Source organism: Octopus sinensis, unplaced genomic scaffold (genome assembly GCF_006345805.1).
Source record: "Octopus sinensis unplaced genomic scaffold, ASM634580v1 Contig11546, whole genome shotgun sequence".
NCBI lineage: Eukaryota > Metazoa > Mollusca > Cephalopoda > Octopoda > Octopodidae > Octopus > Octopus sinensis.
The window spans coordinates 213,786-231,586 of NW_021832382.1; the positions used below are offsets into that span (position 1 = coordinate 213,786).

Here is a 17,801-nt window from a genome sequence, read left to right on the forward strand (position 1 = left end):
ATGGTTTGGTTGACACTCAGAGACTCCAACAGTTTGAACAGCATTTTGGTCTTGACTCGTTCTTCCAGCTTTACATAGTACTGCTGGAGTCCGTGAAGAGTCAGTTTGGACTCGTCGTCAATGTAAATCTCCAATGGCTATGGATTAGTTAGACACACTCACGTCTTGCATGAACTTGAGACACACAGGTCGGATTGATTTGGGGAGAGTAGCACTGAACATAATCACTTGCTTGTCGTGGGGAGTCTTTCGGAATATGTCCTGGACGTCTGATCGCATGTCCGTCTTGCCCAAGACTTTGTCACATTCGTCCACCACAAAGTGCTGACATTTTTTCAAATTGAGGTGTTTTTCCACCACCAACTGCAGAATCCTTCCAGGAGTGCCGACCACCACTTGCGGCTTTTTCTTCAAATTTTTTATGTCCGACTGGATTGGAATCCCTCCGAAACACACGGCCACTCTCACATTCGGCAAATACTTGGAGAATCGCTGATATTCCTTGGATATTTGGAAGGCCAATTCCCGAGTGTGACACAACACAAGAGTGTTCACATCTGTGCACGAATTCTCCAATTGGTGCAGAGTGGACAGGACGTACACTGCTGTCTTCCCCATCCCAGACTTGGCCTGACACACAATATCCATTGACAGAATTGCTTGCGGGATGCACTGATGTTGAACTGGCGGATTAGCACATGCAAGTACCTTCCGAGGGGTGTTCAAATCCACATTCCTGGATTGTTCGTAGTAGTTCAGGTTTGAGTAGGAAATCACGGAATCCCGAGCTGTGAATGGCCACATGAGATCCTTGAGTCTTGAGGGAGTTATTCTCTGTCTTCGTGGGGACAGTCACTTCATTCTCTTCTTCGTAGTCCAACAAATAGCTGTCGTTGTCGAGGGACATATCTGAGAGAATGGATCAATAATGAGAATAGTCCATATATAATTATAATTTTGAGTTAACATCTTCACCAAAAGGAAGAAAGTACGGAATGAACAAATAACAGACCTTGCAAAAATAGGAAATGATTTAAAAAGAGGAAACTACTATTACATTTCTTGGTTAGCTGCTACAAAAAAATCGAAAATATTTTTATTTAAATTTAATAATAATAATCTAAATATATTAAATTTTTCAATTATATATTTTGTCACATGGGTGATCAGACCCCTATGGGCAACCTGGCCTTTACGTGTTTCCATGGCAACTACATAGCAAATATTTACTAAAAGGCCAAATAATATAAAAACAAGCAATCCGAACTAATGATTGAACTTTAAATTTTTGAGGAAATGATGTTTTATATTTGAACCATGCTTGCTTTAAAATAGTAAAATTATTTACAACATTAGCAAATTATAATGTGAATTATTTTTATTTTTGATAATATAAATTGCAACATTAGCAAATTATAATTTACATCAAATTTTTTGCAAAGTTTGTAACAACTTTAACTCTAACCTTAACCCAAACCCTAACGTTGGCAAATGACAACATAAATATATTCAAAATCTAACCCTAACCTTAACCCAAACCCTAACGTTGGCAAGTGACAACATAAATGTATTCAAAATCTAACCCTAACCCTAACGTTAGCAAGTGACAACATAAATATTCAAATCTAACCCTAACGTTGGCAAGTGACAACATAAATATTCAAAATCTAACCCTAACCTTAACCCTAACGTTGGCAAGTGACAACATAAATATTCAAAATCTAACCCTAACCCTAACGTTGGCAAGTGACAACATAAATATTCAAAATCTAACCCTAACCCTAACGTTGGCAAGTGACAACATAAATATTCAAATCTAACCCTAACGTTGGCAAGTGACAACATAAATATTCAAAATCTAACCCTAACCTTAACCCTAACGTTGGCAAGTGACAACATAAATATTCAAAATCTAACCCTAACCTTAACCCAAACGTTGGCAAGTGACAACATAAATATTCAAAATCTAACCTAACCCTAACGTTGGCAAGTGACAACATAAATATTCAAAATCTAACCCTAACGTTAGCAAGTGACAACATAAATATTCAAATCTAACCCTAACCCTACACGTTGGCAAGTGACAACATAAATATTCAAAATCTAACCCTAACGTTAGCAAGTGACAACACATAAATATTCAAATCTAACCCTAACGTTGGCAGTGACAACATAAATATTCAAAATCTAACCCTAACCCAAACCCTAACGTTGGCAATGACAACATAAATATTCAAAATCTAACCTAACCCAACCCTAACGTTGGCAAATGACAACATAAATATTCAAAATCTAACCTAACCTTAACCCAAACCCTAACGTTGGCAAGTGACACACATAAATGTATTCAAAATCTAACCCAACCCTAACGTTTGCAAGTGACAACAATAAATTTCAAAATCTAACCCTAACGTTAGCAAGTGACAACATAAATATTCAAATCTAACAAAAAAACCTAACCTACGTTGGCAAGTGACAACATAAATATTCAAAATCTAACCCTAACGTTAGCAGTGACAACATAAATATTCAAATCTAACCCTAACGTTGGCAAGTGACAACATAAATATTCAAAATCTACCCTAAACCCAACCCTAACGTTGGCAAATGACAACATAAATATTCAAAATCTAACCCTAACCTTAACCCAAACCCTAACGTTGGCAAGTGACAACATAAATGTATTCAAAATCTAACCCTAACCCTAACGTTGGCAAGTGACAACATAAATATTCAAAATCTAACCCTAACGTTAGCAAGTGACAACATAAATATTCAATCTAACCCTAACCCTAACGTTGGCAAGTGACAACAAAATATTCAAAATCTAACCCTAACGTTAGCAAGTGACAACTAAATATTCAAATCTAACCCTAACGTTGGCAGTGACACATAAATCATTCAAAAAAACCCTAACCCAAACCCTAACGTTGGCAAAGACAACATAAATATATTCAAAACTAACCGAAACCTTAACCCAACCCCTACTTGGCAGTGACAACATAAATTATTCCAAAATCTCCCTAACCCTAACGTTAGCAAGTGACAACATAAATGTATTCAAAATCTACCCTAACCCTAACGTTGGCAAGTGACAACATAAATATTCAAAATCTAATCAAAATCTAACCCAACCCTAACGTTAGCAAGTGACACATAAATATCAAATCTAACCCTAACGTTGGCAAGTGACAACATAAATATTCAAAATCTAACCCTAACCCTAACGTTGGCAAGTGACAACATAAATATTCAAAATCTAACCCTAACGTTAGCAAGTGACAACATAAATATTCAAATCTAACCCTAACGTTGGCAAGTGACAACTAAATATTCAAAATCTAACCCTAACCCAAACCCTAACGTTGGCAAATGACAACATAATATATTCAAAATCTACCCTAACCTTAACCCAAACCCTAACGTTGGCAGTGACAACATATGTATTCAAAATCTAACCCTAACCCTAACGTTGGCAAGTGACAACATAAATATTCAAAATCTAACCCTAACGTTAGCAAGTGACAACATAAATATTCAAATCTAACCCTAACCCTACCGTTGGCAAGTGACAACATAAATATTCAAAATCTAACCCTAACGTTAGCAAGTGACAACATAAATATTCAAATCTAACCCTAACGTTGGCAAGTGACAACATAAATATTCAAAATCTAACCCTAACCCAAACCCTAACGTTGGCAAATGACAACATAAATATATTCAAAATCTAACCCTAACCTTAACCCAAACCCTAACGTTGGCAAGTGACAACATAAATGTATTCAAAATCTAACCCTAACCCTAACGTTGGCAAGTGACAACATAAATATTCAAAATCTAACCCTAACGTTAGCAAGTGACAACATAAATATTCAAATCTAACCCTAACCCTAACGTTGGCAAGTGACAACATAAATATTCAAAATCTAACCCTAACGTTAGCAAGTGACAACATAAATATTCAAATCTAACCCTAACGTTGGCAAGTGACAACATAAATATTCAAAATCTAACCCTAACCCAAACCCTAACGTTGGCAAATGACAACATAAATATATTCAAAATCTAACCCTAACCTTAACCCAAACCCTAACGTTGGCAAGTGACAACATAAATGTATTCAAAATCTAACCCTAACCCTAACGTTGGCAAGTGACAACATAAATATTCAAAATCTAACCCTAACCTTAACCCAAGCCCTAACGTAACCCTAACTCGAAATTAAATGATGTTTCTGCTGACGATTCTTCAGACATTTTTGACAAAAATTGGAAGCCTTTTTGGCCAACCGGTGTTTGCTTCGAGCATTCATATCCTCCGGGAATATCCCGATTAACGCTTCTTTAATTTGATTGTATTCGTTAATATTTCTGACGTAACCCTTAAACCCAGACATCACAAAGTGTGAGTAACCACGCTGTTAAAATTAATATACTTTTGGGTAAGCCATTTTTAAAAGATAATTCAAATGTAATTTTAAATTAGAATAATTGATTAATCTACACTCTTCCATATATAAATTGCTATATTCAATATTTAATACCTTTTCTGCGGTTTCCATAGAAACACGTGAAAGGACTGGCTGCCCATAGCGACATAGTCGCCCATGTGACATATTTAAACTAACAAATTATATTTCTCACAGTTTACAGTTTCCTTACAGACCTTAATTTGTTCCTCTTTTTAGGAACTTTCTGTTTTAAGATCAATACCTAAAGCTCGCTGTGAATTAATTATGAAGGTTCGACTCTGACTGGGCTCTCTACACTCTTAACAATACACTGTCGAATTCTCCAATGAACTAGGTATCCTTGTTTTTTCCCAGACTGTTTGTTCTCACATCATCTGTCAATCATCAACCACTTTGAATCAGCGCTAGATCAACAGTCCCTGAAGTCCAACAGAGAATGCAAAGCTGAGAACTCAGTTTGGTATATTAGGAATGCATGCGTTTCCATCTCATGTCTGTCACTAATGCCTGGTAGGGATTACAACCCAATTTGAGTGCACGGAGCAGCAGCCATGGGCAAGACAGACAACCTCCCAGGTGTTGGGCAGGTTTTCAAGAATGCTAGTGGCTCAAGTTACCTACGAGGAATTGACGGTTGAGCCCAGACAACCTAGTAAGTGGAAGGACAACATCGCTGCAAAGATTTCTTTGCGTGAGGTAGAGCTGGAAGCACTGATTGGGCACATTGTGGGAAACGGGGTCAAAGGCAAGACTCCCCCCTTGGTGCGTACTTCACCGACACAGGGCCGCTAAGTGGGACCTGAATGAAGTCGTTAGGGCAAAGAATGAGGTAGAAGAGTCTATTCTTGTTTACAAGAAGAAACTCTCTACCTATGAATCGAGGTGTAAACATAATCGAGAGAACAACCTGTTTGAGTTTAATCGCAGGATGTTTTATCGTTGTTTACACGATGATGGGGTGAAGGAGGGTAGCCAACAAGACTCGGAGATGTTAGCCACATGGGGGAGTATGTGGAAAGTCCGACCTCGCAAGGGAAAAGTGGACTTTAGCCTAGAGTCCACCAGACCCTTGATGGCCGAGTCTTGCGGTGTCTTTGACATTCGCAAGAAGTTCGATGAGGCAGTTTCCTGCCTTCCAGATTGGAAAACTACTGGGATTGATAAAGTATTTAATTTCTTTATAAAACGCTGTACCTCATTGCACGATTGTATGTTTAATATAATCGAGAAGTGTATAGCGTCCCCGGATAGTATCCCAAGCTGGTTGTGCACTGGTGTTACTTATTTGATACCAAAAGTGTCCTGTCCAGCGTCTCCGACAGATTATCGCCCGATAACCTGCATGCCTACCTTATACAAGCTGATGACCAAGTTGGTGGCTAATGAGGTCAGAGGATTTGTTGAGGTTAATGGCATTCTATCCGAGAATCAGCTCGGAACTGTGAGGAATTGCCAGGGAGCAAAGAAGCAGGCATTGATCAACAAGTGTCTTTCTAACGCTTATGGAAACTCACTTACAGTGGTCGTCAAAAAAAATTGCTCACCAATGTTTATGTCTTTATATAGCATTATTCTGATTTATTTTTTTTGTAAACATCTTTAAGTAGTATTTTATTATTATACCTTAATTTTTATAATAAAATTTTTCTTTTTGATTTACAAACTTAAACAAAACAAAAAATTGCAAGACAAAAAACATTAGCACAAATTTGGAAATCTCATTATCAGTAATTAATATGTCCTCCCCTTGCTAAATATAAAGAATAACTCCTTTTTCTCATTGAATTTACTAAGTTTTGTAAAAAACTTTTAGGAATTGACTGCCAAATTTTCATAATATTTGTCTTTAGATCCTTTTTACTTTTCGGGGGATTTTTAGCTAATTCTCTTTTCATAAAGCACCATACATGCTCTATTGGGTTAAGATCCGGTGATTGCGATGGCCAATCAAGAATATATATTTTTTGGTCTCGAAATATGCCTTAACCATACGAGATGTATGGCATGAAGCATTATCCTGTTGAAAAATAAACGAGGATAAGCCCATTTTTTCAGCTGATTGGTCCAGATTATTAGACAGTAAAGTTATATAATATCCAGAGTTCATAGTTTCTACGATAAAAACCAAATTGCCTACACCACTATACGATATACAGCCCTAATCATAACTCTCCCTAATCCGAACTTAACAGTCGGCAGCAAATGTGCATTTTTTAACTCCGTTTTATTTTTTCTGTAACAAGCTGATGTTTTCTTTTGTTAAAAACATCGAACATTGACTCATCTGAGAATATCACCGATTTCCATGTACTATCAGATATCGATAAAAATCGTAGTGACGCAGACCATCTCGAATGATATTTTTTGAGAAAGCAATGGCTTTCTTTTTGCTACACGACAATATACCCCATTTTTATTCAAAGTTCTCAGAATTGTCCTAGGGGAAACATCAATATTGAAAGTTTCTTTAGTTTTGTTGGACAAATCCACTGCCAACAATGTAGGATGTGATTCGGTTTCATTACATAAAAATTGTATTTGGGGGGAATTTAGTTTCGGAAGACGTCCTGAGCCCGGTCTCCGATGCAGTGTTCCAAATTCTCGAAATTTTCGAATATTAAATGAAATTGTGGAATTCGGCAAATTAAGTATTTTTGAGATTTCTCTGATTGATTTACCCTCTTTAAAGTACGCAATAATCATCCCTTTTTTAAATTCAGTTAACTGTTTCTTGGGAGAACGTGGCATATGCAATAACAAAAAAAGTGAGCAATGTTTTTTGTCACGAGATTTAAATTTTTATGCTTTAAATTCCTTATATTGAAATAAAATCGCATTAATAAATTATTATATTTAAGAATTAGAATAAAAAATGAAGCGTAAGATTAAATTTTTTATTAATTTGTCAATAAAAGCATGAAAAAATGGCTGAGCAATTTTTTTTGACGAGCACTGTATGTCTATGTGGGTGGATGTTAAGAAGGCATTTGACTCCGTTGATCATGCATATCTCATCGAATGTCTACACAAGCTGTGTCTGCCTGTGTGGTTCATTAGTTTTGTTAAAGCTGTGATGAGTATGTGAAGTGTTCATCTCGAGTATAACAAACACACAATCGGTGAGGTAAAACTGGAGAGGGGGATTTTACAAGGAAATAGCATGTCGCCGCTACTCTTTGTGCTCTGTCTCGAACCATTGAGTAGGCTCCTCAATGGAAGACACGAACAATTGTCAATAACTCATGAGGGACGTTTGTTTAACACGAACCACCTTGTGCTTATTGACGACATTAAATTGTTCGATCGGTCCTCAAACCAACTCCGCTCTATGGGAGAATGTGTGAACGAATTCCTGGGGAAAATAGGATTGGAACTTAATTTTTCCAAGTCGGCGACTAACTTGCAATTATATGGCGATCTAGTCAAGGTCTTGGAAGATCACGAGGGATATAAGTACCTCGGGATCACTGAAAGCCCCAAATCGCTCATACTCCCAGAAACCAAGATCCAAATAATAGAGGGAGTTCGGAAGCGGGCAGCAATGTTATGCAAAACTCATTTAAATGCAAGGAATTTATTCCATGCGTTGAATGAATATGCAATATCATTGCTTAACTATTATGTAGGTATTGTGGAGTTTGAGCCACAGGAGTACGATGATATGGATTGTATGATCCGTAGAGTACTGAGGGAAAACCATGTTTATGTGCTGGCAGCCAACAAGGAGAGGCTATATCTACCACGTGCTCAATTCGGAAGGGGGCTTTGTGGAGTGGCCCATTTAAGTGAGCGTATTCTCCTGAAGATGCATGACCACCTGGTGTCTGGTGCTAGTGTATCAGATAGGATGTACGCAATCTTGCAAACGGAAAAGGCACGAGCTAGTCACCTTGGAACCATAAAGGCCTATTTGTTGGCTAAGTACGGTTTCGAGAGTGAACGAGTGGTAGATGTGAAGGGGTTGATCAAAGTACAAAAAGAGTCTTTGATTAAAAAGATCAACTTAAAAGTCCTTCACAAGACCCTCTTCCAAGCTTTGGACAATCCGCATGTTGACGTTAAGTCGTCAACGACTTGGCTAAGATATGGAAATAATTCCCCTCGATCCGAAGAATTATTTACCTATCTGCAAGATCGAAACTTTTTCTGGAATCGATTTAAGGTCTGTCCTCATTGTAAATTGAGGTGCCTGTCCGTAGACCACATAGCCACGAAATGCGGTCGTATGCTTTACCACGACTATACGTGGAGGCATAACGAGGTTGTACGTAGTTTACACTTAATGCTGTGCAATAAGTATGGGATTAGACGTTCCAGAAAGTTGCGAACTCATAAGGTGCAGTCTGTGGTCGAGAATGCTAGAGTATGCATTAAAGTGAATACTAGTATTCACACCTCGATACTTGTCCAGCACAATAAGCCGGACATTGTGGTACAAGATAAGGTCTCTGGCGAGATACCTATCATAGAAGTTGGCATCACATGTCTAGATCGTTTGACCACGGTGGAAGTGGAAAAGAAGCGTAAGTACGACCTTCTTGCAAACGAGCTTGGGTTGATGCACGGATGCAAGGTCTTTGTCATTCCTTGCGTGATGACATGGGAAGGAATTGTATCTAAGTACCACAAGGGTTATCTCAGGCAGTTGGGAGTCGATAGGTACATTCAGGCCTATATGCAGTCCACTGTCCTGAAAAGAACTCTAGAGAGTGCATCTGTTGATGCGCGCAGATCCAGCCCCCTAATGCCACATGGGCAGAATTATCGGCTGGAAAATGCTCTCACAGAGCTATTCCTTCGACCAGAAGCAGAGGAGGCTGGTCTCCAGACTTCAGATGCGGACGGGTCGTCGGATTAATATTTCATTATTTCGATCAAGAAAAGCTTTAACAATTCAATCATCGAAGGTAAATTCAGAAAGTTTAAGTTATTTATTCAATCTCATTACTCTTTAGGGCCTTATAAGTCAATTTGAACTGTAATTTACGAGAATAGACAAAACCACCTTTTCAAAATCAGATTTAGCTTTCTTAAAGTGAGGCTGATCAGAAGCCAGCGCCACCTTCAAAGTAGTCCTTACCATTGAAGCAATTTTCTGTTCTCGGGGAACTTTTGTGGACTTTGTGTTCACTCTGACTTTATTCTGGCACAATTTCTTCAATAAATCACCTTCTTCGAGTGAGCATACTCATACATTTCGTCTATCGAACGATCCATTGAAAACTTTGAGGTGCGTAAAAGTTTATTCATTTTGTGTTTGATTCGAGTGACATCGACAAGTCCCTCAACTCCGTCCTCGATGTCTCCAAACTATCGTGACCATAACTGTGCCTCACTTGTGTAGTGAACGTGCCTGTCTCCTGGTAAGATTCCTGATTTAACATTGTGTCGACTTGCTCGGCGACTTTTTTTTGTGTATTCTCCCAAAGTTCGTCGGACATTCGGGACATGGATTTACCGATATAACTTCGAATACCACACTTTTGGGAAATTGCCAATATTTTGGAGTCTAGAAGCTCTCTTTTTTGGTTTCTGTAGTTTTCCAGGTACACATCAAACTTGTTCTAACAAATATGAACATTTCATCACCGGCAAAACTCTTCTGATATTTCTGAGCTTAATTTGTGTGTTTTTAACTTTCCCATTCCTTGATTTTATAGTATTATTCGGTACCTAACAAAGTCGATATTCTTCGACTTGAAAAACTTTTCTGCGACAATTCCGTGTTCACTAGACAAGTTTTCAAAAGGGTTTCCGAGAAAAATGATTTTTCTTATTTTTGGCCACAAGGATAAAGACAAAACACTTTCCTCATCTCCGATCTGCCAATGCTATTAAAAGTAACTTGATTTTCAGAGAGATCGATGACTTGCAAGTTGTTGTAGGACAGGAAATAATCACCCTGATTTAACTCTACTACTTATCAGGTCAAGAAAACTTAAATAGTTGTCATTCAGACACAAATTTTCTTCAAACTGTTCAGAAAGGTATTGCCTCGTCGCATTCTCGATTTGTTCAATGGGAGGAATCTGTTTGATGTTGTTGTGTCTTAACTTTAAAGTTTTTAAACTAAATAAATAGATTTGATTACTTTTGTAGAGGTCCCAGTCGATTGAATATTTCATAATCTGAGATCTGGTTTTCCTCCAACGACAGACAAGTCAGCTTAGGAAACCAACTACAATACACAACTTTACATACCAAGGCTGCTTGCCATCTGGCTCCAAATGACAACTCCAATCAAGTCTGGGATTTCCGTCAAGATTAAGTTCGGCTAGTTCAACAAGTCCAGCCAAGAACTTAACCAGATTTGGGTCGATTATATTATTGTACGACAAATTAAGAATCTGCCGAGTTATATCTGCTCCTAACTTTGAGGTTTCCAAAGCCTGGCTTAAATGGAAGAACCAAGTGACTGATGTTATTGAGAGTAAGGTTGAGGCTGCTGAGAACTGGAAACGACGCAAAAGTTTCTAAAAATAACCGTTTGGGTGGAACCAATCCCAAGTCTGTTGTCCGTGGCGTCGATCTCCACGAGGGAAGAAAAAATACTGAAATCCTCGTCATCCTTCCAAGTCAAAGTGGCAGAAACAAGACGAAGGGTCTCCACACTTGATGGGTCCAATGTTTCGAGTTGTGAAAGCTACGTGGATTTGTATTAGTTATTGGACTATGAAATCGCAGGTCAGTTCAACGTTGGGCGATGAATGGGGTTTTGTTTTATGCAGATTGTCTTTTTTCCTGCTAATAAATTCCTGCAGTTCAGATCTATAGACTGTCAGCCAAGCACCATCTTGTCAATTTTTGTAAGAATCAAGTTACCTGATTCGGACGGGCGGATCAGAGGACGGGCTGGAAAGCCTTGAATTGAAGCTGGCTCTTTGAACGTAGCTACCATCGTTGGCAACAATATTAATTTAAAAAATCATAATAAATTTTCAAGACATTAATTCTCGTGGGACAAATGGAAAGCACGGATGAACTGATATTCACGTCCTTGTCAGAATATGGCTGGTTGTCTGGACTAGGCTAATGGTAGCACCTTCGACAGCAAAGCGAGCGTGAAAGGACTTTCGATAGAGGAGGCATTCCGTCTTACTCATTTTGCCCTTTCCCTCATCGATTCATCCAACCAGACTTCGAGTCTGTCTCCACATCTCGAAAAGCGATTCAAACAGTGCAAAGAATTATCCGACATTGTTCAGGTCTGCTCATCTGCTGAACTGACAGGGCATGGGATTCCGTGGAGATTTGGGATTCGAGACATTCCTCTACGGAAATACCCTCCAACTACGCAATGTTCTTCTTTTCCTACTTCAGAAAGTCTCTCATCGCTCTAGTAAAGTCCCTTCAACGAGTAATAATCCCATTTAAGCCCCCCAGAGAATAACTCGTTCTTCCTCAGACTGAGGGACGAATTGCGGGATCAGCTGGCACTCCAAAATCTGCCCCACCAACTCCGTCCCCCTCATTCAAAGTTTTCTGAAGGAAGGGTTTCTTCCTTTGTGGTGGAACACGTGTCTCCTGTACTTGCACCAATCTGCACTTGTCGCTACGACGACAATTTGTGTTGTTCTCTTCTTACAAATGTCGTGCGGAGCAGATATCCTCAACTCACTTTCAATCAGCCCACGGTTCCCACGAGGGGGGTAGAAAAGGCAGTCCAGGAATCTAAAACCCCGTCATGTCTGCCTGGGAATGAAATGTCAAAAGATACTTTGAATGTACCAGTTTTGGGAGGGGAGACACTCCAGGAAATGGCCCAGTTGAAGGCACAAGTTCTCCTTTTGGAGGAAAGACAAAACCAGGTTGGAAGGTTTTTATGACTTTAAGATGGGTAACTCATTAGAAACACTGGAGAAAGAATATTCCTCCAGTTTATCACTTCTCAAAAGACTGAGAGAAGCCGGAAATATTTCATCAAGTGAGTTGGATGAGGCCCAAGTACTTGTTTCTTTAACTCGGTAGAAAATCGCCGAAAAAAGAAGGATTCGATTGGAAACCATGCATACCGAGTGGGAAATCCACAAGGACGTTTCATTGGAGGAACAAGGACAGGTCATTCAACTTGGGGAGGACGAAGCTGACCAGGCAAACCAGTTAATAACCGAATGTGATCGACTACGCCGAATGATTGCTGAAATGGACAAGAGATATCGATCTTTGGTCTTACTTTGAATGACATCATCAGGCTCGTTCTGAAATGGCCTTTCCCAGACGTCAAATCTACATTGATCGAATTTTTTCCACTCAAAGAGTGCTGAATCAGGACAGAATCGAGTATGCCGAGGTGGATGCTTCCTCGACTCATTTATAGCTTGTGAAGGAGTGTCGTCTACAGGAAGAACATATATCTCTGTTGACGCACAAGTTGAATCGTACAATGTCTGAGTTGTTCGTCTTGTTGGATTCGGTTGCGGCCTCTAGTCATTGATAGGATCCGCGAAATGTGAAAAAAGTGATTCCTAATGCCAAGATGGTCATTTTGCATATTCACAGAGTTGGTCTTTTGACTTGTTGTAGTTTTGGGAGAGGATTCGAGACGTTGCAATAAGTCTTAGGAAGATTAAGGATTTGACTAATTCAATCGACAATAAAGTACAAGTCCCCGTTATTGTAGATTGAAAAACTCGAATCAAAAAATACTGCCGAGAAGAGTAGACGAATTATGGCTGATTTGGACATTCTTCTCGACCAAAACAAAAAAATGATTGATCAACTCAAAAACTGATTTTATTTAATCTTAAGATTATTATATTGCTATAATATGCTATTCGGTTATGATATTGTGAATATACACGAGTTGTGTAATTTGTGATAAGAGTTGACTGTGTAGAAGTTTGGGGTTATTTTGCCCATTGATGGGGAAATTTGAGGTTTAATACAATGGTTTGTGGACAAATTGCTACATCTGGATTGTCTAGTTGTTTCTCGCTACATAGATATTGTGGAGGATTTCAAAATGTCATTTATGTGGATCAAATAGTTAAAAAACGAGGTAAATATGCATAAATTGAAAAAAAATTAACGCTGCTATAAAATAAATGTATAGATTAAAAAAGTAATTTAACTAAACGACCAAAAATTTAAATAATAAGTAATGTTATCGATGCGCCATCATGGCAGCTGTTCCACTGCTGTGGTCGAGTTCGGCAGTGTCTATACAAAGTGCTCCTCATATAATAAAATAAAGAGTCGGCTATGCTCAGGATACGGCGCCTCTCAGTATTATCCACCAACATTTATACGAATTTACAGCTTATAATACTAATTTTATCAATAGATTACTCAAGAAAAGCTCAACATTTCTAAGCACTTTAATAAAAAGAAATTTTCTTGCTTTGTCCGTTCAATTTTTAAGCGGTTTTTTTCAAAAATAATTCCAGTGAGTTGCTAACCACGACGGGAAATAAAGCGATTCTCATTTTTTCCACTCCCTTCCAAAAAATGATCAAATTGGCAGCCAAAATATTATTCGACGAATTTCAAGCAAGATTTTTCTTGTTATTGCAGGTATCCTCGGTGGTCGCGGTATCTTCTTGCTGTTTGTGTCCGCTTAGTCTGGGCATACAGTCGGCACTCGTCATCGACGTGGGCTACTCTGAGAGTAGAATAATTCCAGTATTTCAATTTCAAACCATAGATTTACGAAAACTTTCCAATTGTCACCGCCTGTCGTTTTCTGCCTACTGGGTCTCTAAACATACACGAGTTTAATCAATTTAGTTATGTATTTAGAAAGATTCTCACATCTTTGGAAAGTTAATGAGATTTAATACTTTTAGTCCCCAGTTTGGACGAAGAGGATGCAGAAAATATCAAAGGTTCACGTTTTTGACTATTTGGAAGCAATGGCCTGTTTTGTGACGTCCTACAGTCGAGCAGAATCTCTAAAGAGGGGTGAATACATCATTCCCCCTCCCGATGTTACATATAAGCACGGGGTAGTCATTTCTGGTTTGTTAAGGTGGTGAATGTGTGTTCTATTTTAAAGGGAGACTGTGTGTGAGTGTCTTTTCGACGAACTGGCTTGGAATGTTGTTGATTCGATTATTAATGTTGTTTAATTGATGAGACCATAGTCCCCTATTGATGTGCGCTCCTGTTTGGCTGGGAATATCGTAGTGGTTGGCGGATCAGCTATGTTGAGAGGGTTCTCTGCTCGACTTGTTTCGGAGTTGCAGGCCGAGATATGTCGTCTTGGAAGAATGGAACTCAATTTTAAATTCCATAGACCTCCGGTCCCTCCGAACTGTATGTCCTGGCTTGGGGGGTCTATAGCTGGGTCAGTTCCAGATTTTATTAAGTTGGTGGAGAATACGGACAATTTGTCTGACTTGTCTCCTTTCGTGTCGATTAAAAAGAATATTGTTGATATTCCGTCTCTAATTTGATATTTTTGTTCTAATATGTTTTTGGCCATTTGTTAGTTTTATATATTTATTAGTCATATTTTATAAGAATTTCACTAATACATGTTAGTATTCAAGCGTATTACTTCCTTCTTACTTCACTGTGATAAGCCGGATAACATTCAATCGAGAACATGTGCGAACTTTTTTTGCAATACTTGCAAAATATGTGTTTACAATAATTACATTTCACCATTTTAATATCCCAAATTACGAATTTAGACATACCGCACAATGGGCAAGAAACCTCCCATCCTTCATTCTGACAGGTTTAAGTTAAATTAGTACATTACAATCATGTTTCTTTACAGGTATTTGAATGAATTCAGAGGGCTTAATATTTTCTTTGTCTGCTTCGAAGGCGATGGACATATTAGCAGTATAATACGGGATATAATGTAATAAATAATCAGTTTATCGTTTTAGCGAGAAAGCCGAATTATTAAGAATTTTTTAAAGTACTGATTTAAGGCAATATCATCCAATTTTAATTATCCAAAATATATAACTCACTAATTTCTTGACAATTTATTTTTGTGTTCGTTCTCCCAAAATAAAAAAATCTTTCGTTAATTCTGTTGTTTATCTTCATATTCATTATAACATTTAAAAGAAAACATATTCAGATAAAATCCTCAATTAAAATTTCTTAATCATATCAGAACATTTTGAATTAGATTTATTTTTTACTGTCAGATTTCACACCAAAGAAAATATTTTATTTACACCAAAATCTTTGAGCAGAGGCAGACTCTGATTTTGTTATTCAGTAGTTTCTAAGTATTTGTTGAGATACACTTTTGGTAAAATCTGTTCAAGAGCAATCGTTGAGTGCGAATGCTCTCTGAGTTCGATAAAAGCTAGAATCCTTTGCAAAATAGAAAAGAGCTTAATTTGTCCAGTACCTGTAACTGTCGGGTTGGTAAGAAAATTTTGAAAGCTATTATTTCGACTCCACAATTTCAATCTATCGACTAAAAAAGAAAATAAAAGTTTTTTCCTAATAAGCATAATGAAGATATTCGAACTGACAATATACCTTAATATGCATGGGAATAGACACAGTGTCTCGTCTGGGATGCTAAGTGCATTGATTCATTCTATCCATGGGCAATCGTGTCATCTGCCACATCTCTCGGGTCCGCTGCGGAAAAGGCGGCGACGGCCAAAATAAATAATACCAAGAACTTGGACGCCGCTTTATATTTACACCAATCGCATTGGAGACATCGAGCGTCGCCGAGCCTCTAACCTCGGCCTTTATCAGCGACATCCGGAGGAAATTGGCCCATAGGACGAAAGAGCCACGCGAGGTTTCGTGGCTATTGCAGAGGATATCCATCGCCATTCTCCGTGGCAACACGCATGCGGTATTTTCCGCAGGAGTGCGCGTGCTTTAGCCCCTTGGAGATTCCTTTTTGTTCATTCCTTACTTAACTTGTTCCACCATATTTAATAATTAATAAATAGACGCAATAAAATTAATTATTTGTATGGTCCCTAATGTTCAGACGATCGCAATTAAAAAAACACTCGAGAGCATGCGCCCGGAGTACAAACTCTTGCCTACAACGGCAACGCATGCAATCAATTAACGACTAAGTGAAGGAAGCAGCCACCACAAGACATCAGAGGAACCTGTCAAAGATACAGACGCTGTATTCCGGCCCATGAATCTGGCGGAAGGAAGTGGATCGAGCATCCCAGTTTGTTCCAGGCAAGTTTTCGAATAGCCTTGGTGGAGACATGATCGTGTATCTGCTTTGTCCTTGGAGGAAGGCTCAGGAATTTTTGACAGTTCACGGGTTAGATTTGCAATGGTGAGTACTACGGCTGTTTTTTGTATGGGAGAGGAAATGACATGGGTGGTCTGATTCCATGGCCGCACTGAACAATTGCAGGTTTTGCATGCGAAGGTGATCTTCCACAGGGAGGATGGTGGTTTCTCAGTGGAGATGGTCGGAAGAAGTGAATAACATGCATCCGGTAATTGTTCGGAGAGCACCATTTTGAATCCTTTGGAGTTTTTAAATGTTGCTGGATGAAAGAGAAGCGGCCCAAGCGGGGCTAGTGTAGTTAAGGGAGATCCTGATGTATTGTTTATAGATTATTCTTAGCTTTTCTTTGTCTTGACCAAAAGAGGATCCGGCCACTGCTCGGAGGGCATTCCTTTTTTTGTTTAATTTTTTGATTATGTGGTCAACATGAGAAGAGAAGGTAAAACATTGGTCGTAGATCACTCCCAGGATTTTCGGAGTTTTTGAGATGGGGAGGCGTTCTTCAAAGATTTTCAACTCTGGATGCTGGTCTAGTTGGCGACGGTCACTGGTGAACAACGTAACACTGGACTTGGAGAAAGAGGGTGAGAGGTGGTTGGTTACAAACCAAGACTCCAATAAATCCAGATGGGTTTGTAGGCGTGTGCAAGCAATTGAAATGTTCTTGTCCCGAGCCGCCAAGATCAAATCATCAGCATAAAACAGGATCAAAGTGTCTTCCAGTTCAGGTAAACTGCTCAGGTGGAAGTTAAACAAGGCCGGGGAGAGGGCCGATCTTTGCGGGACTTTATTCGGTAAGTATCGCGCGTGCGACGTCTTCGACATGAACAAAGTGCGACCCAGTCTGCCGGATATGAACGACTTGAGCCATTTTTGAATCATTGGAGGAATACTCGTCGCTTTAATCTTGTTTTAAAGTAGATGGCGGGAAGTCTTGTCGAAAGCTTTTGCAATGTCGATCAAAGCCAGAATTGTGCGAAGTGGTGGTTTTTGTTGTTAAAACCATCCGCAATGAAGTTCCATTAGTTTTGTTAGGTGCGTAGAGGTGGAATGAGATGGGGGGAAACCATGTTGGGATCTAGACAGGTTGATTTGCGAATATATGTGTTTCAAAATGAATCTCTCCAAAACTTTTGA

General features: G+C 38.8%; 3 protein-coding genes across 3 annotated transcripts; 1 reads left to right on the forward strand and 2 right to left on the reverse strand.

Annotated features, from left to right (window-relative positions):
* Window positions 1-144: 144 nt before the first annotated feature.
* On the reverse strand, window positions 145-618 carry LOC115228996 (spliceosome RNA helicase DDX39B-like). Its single transcript, XM_036499070.1, has one exon. It carries the CDS (start codon window positions 616-618, stop codon window positions 145-147), a length of 474 nt encoding a protein of 157 aa, XP_036354963.1.
* A 7,016-nt stretch (window positions 619-7,634) lies between these two features.
* Window positions 7,635-9,332, forward strand: LOC115228998. Its single transcript, XM_029799429.1, has one exon. The coding sequence runs from the start codon at window positions 7,635-7,637 to the stop codon at window positions 9,330-9,332; it is 1,698 nt and encodes a 565-aa protein (XP_029655289.1).
* Window positions 9,333-16,913: 7,581 nt separating this feature from the next.
* Window positions 16,914-17,546, reverse strand: LOC115228999. Its single transcript, XM_029799430.1, has one exon. The coding sequence runs from the start codon at window positions 17,544-17,546 to the stop codon at window positions 16,914-16,916; it is 633 nt and encodes a 210-aa protein (XP_029655290.1).
* Between the last annotated feature and the right edge of the window lie 255 nt (window positions 17,547-17,801).

Coding starts and splice junctions, on each gene's coding strand:
- LOC115228999 (XM_029799430.1), bottom strand. CDS start 17,546: ATGATTCAAAAATGGCTCAAGTCGTTCATATCCGGCAGACTGGGTCGC.
- LOC115228998 (XM_029799429.1), top strand. CDS start 7,635: ATGTCGCCGCTACTCTTTGTGCTCTGTCTCGAACCATTGAGTAGGCTC.
- LOC115228996 (XM_036499070.1), bottom strand. CDS start 618: ATGGGGAAGACAGCAGTGTACGTCCTGTCCACTCTGCACCAATTGGAG.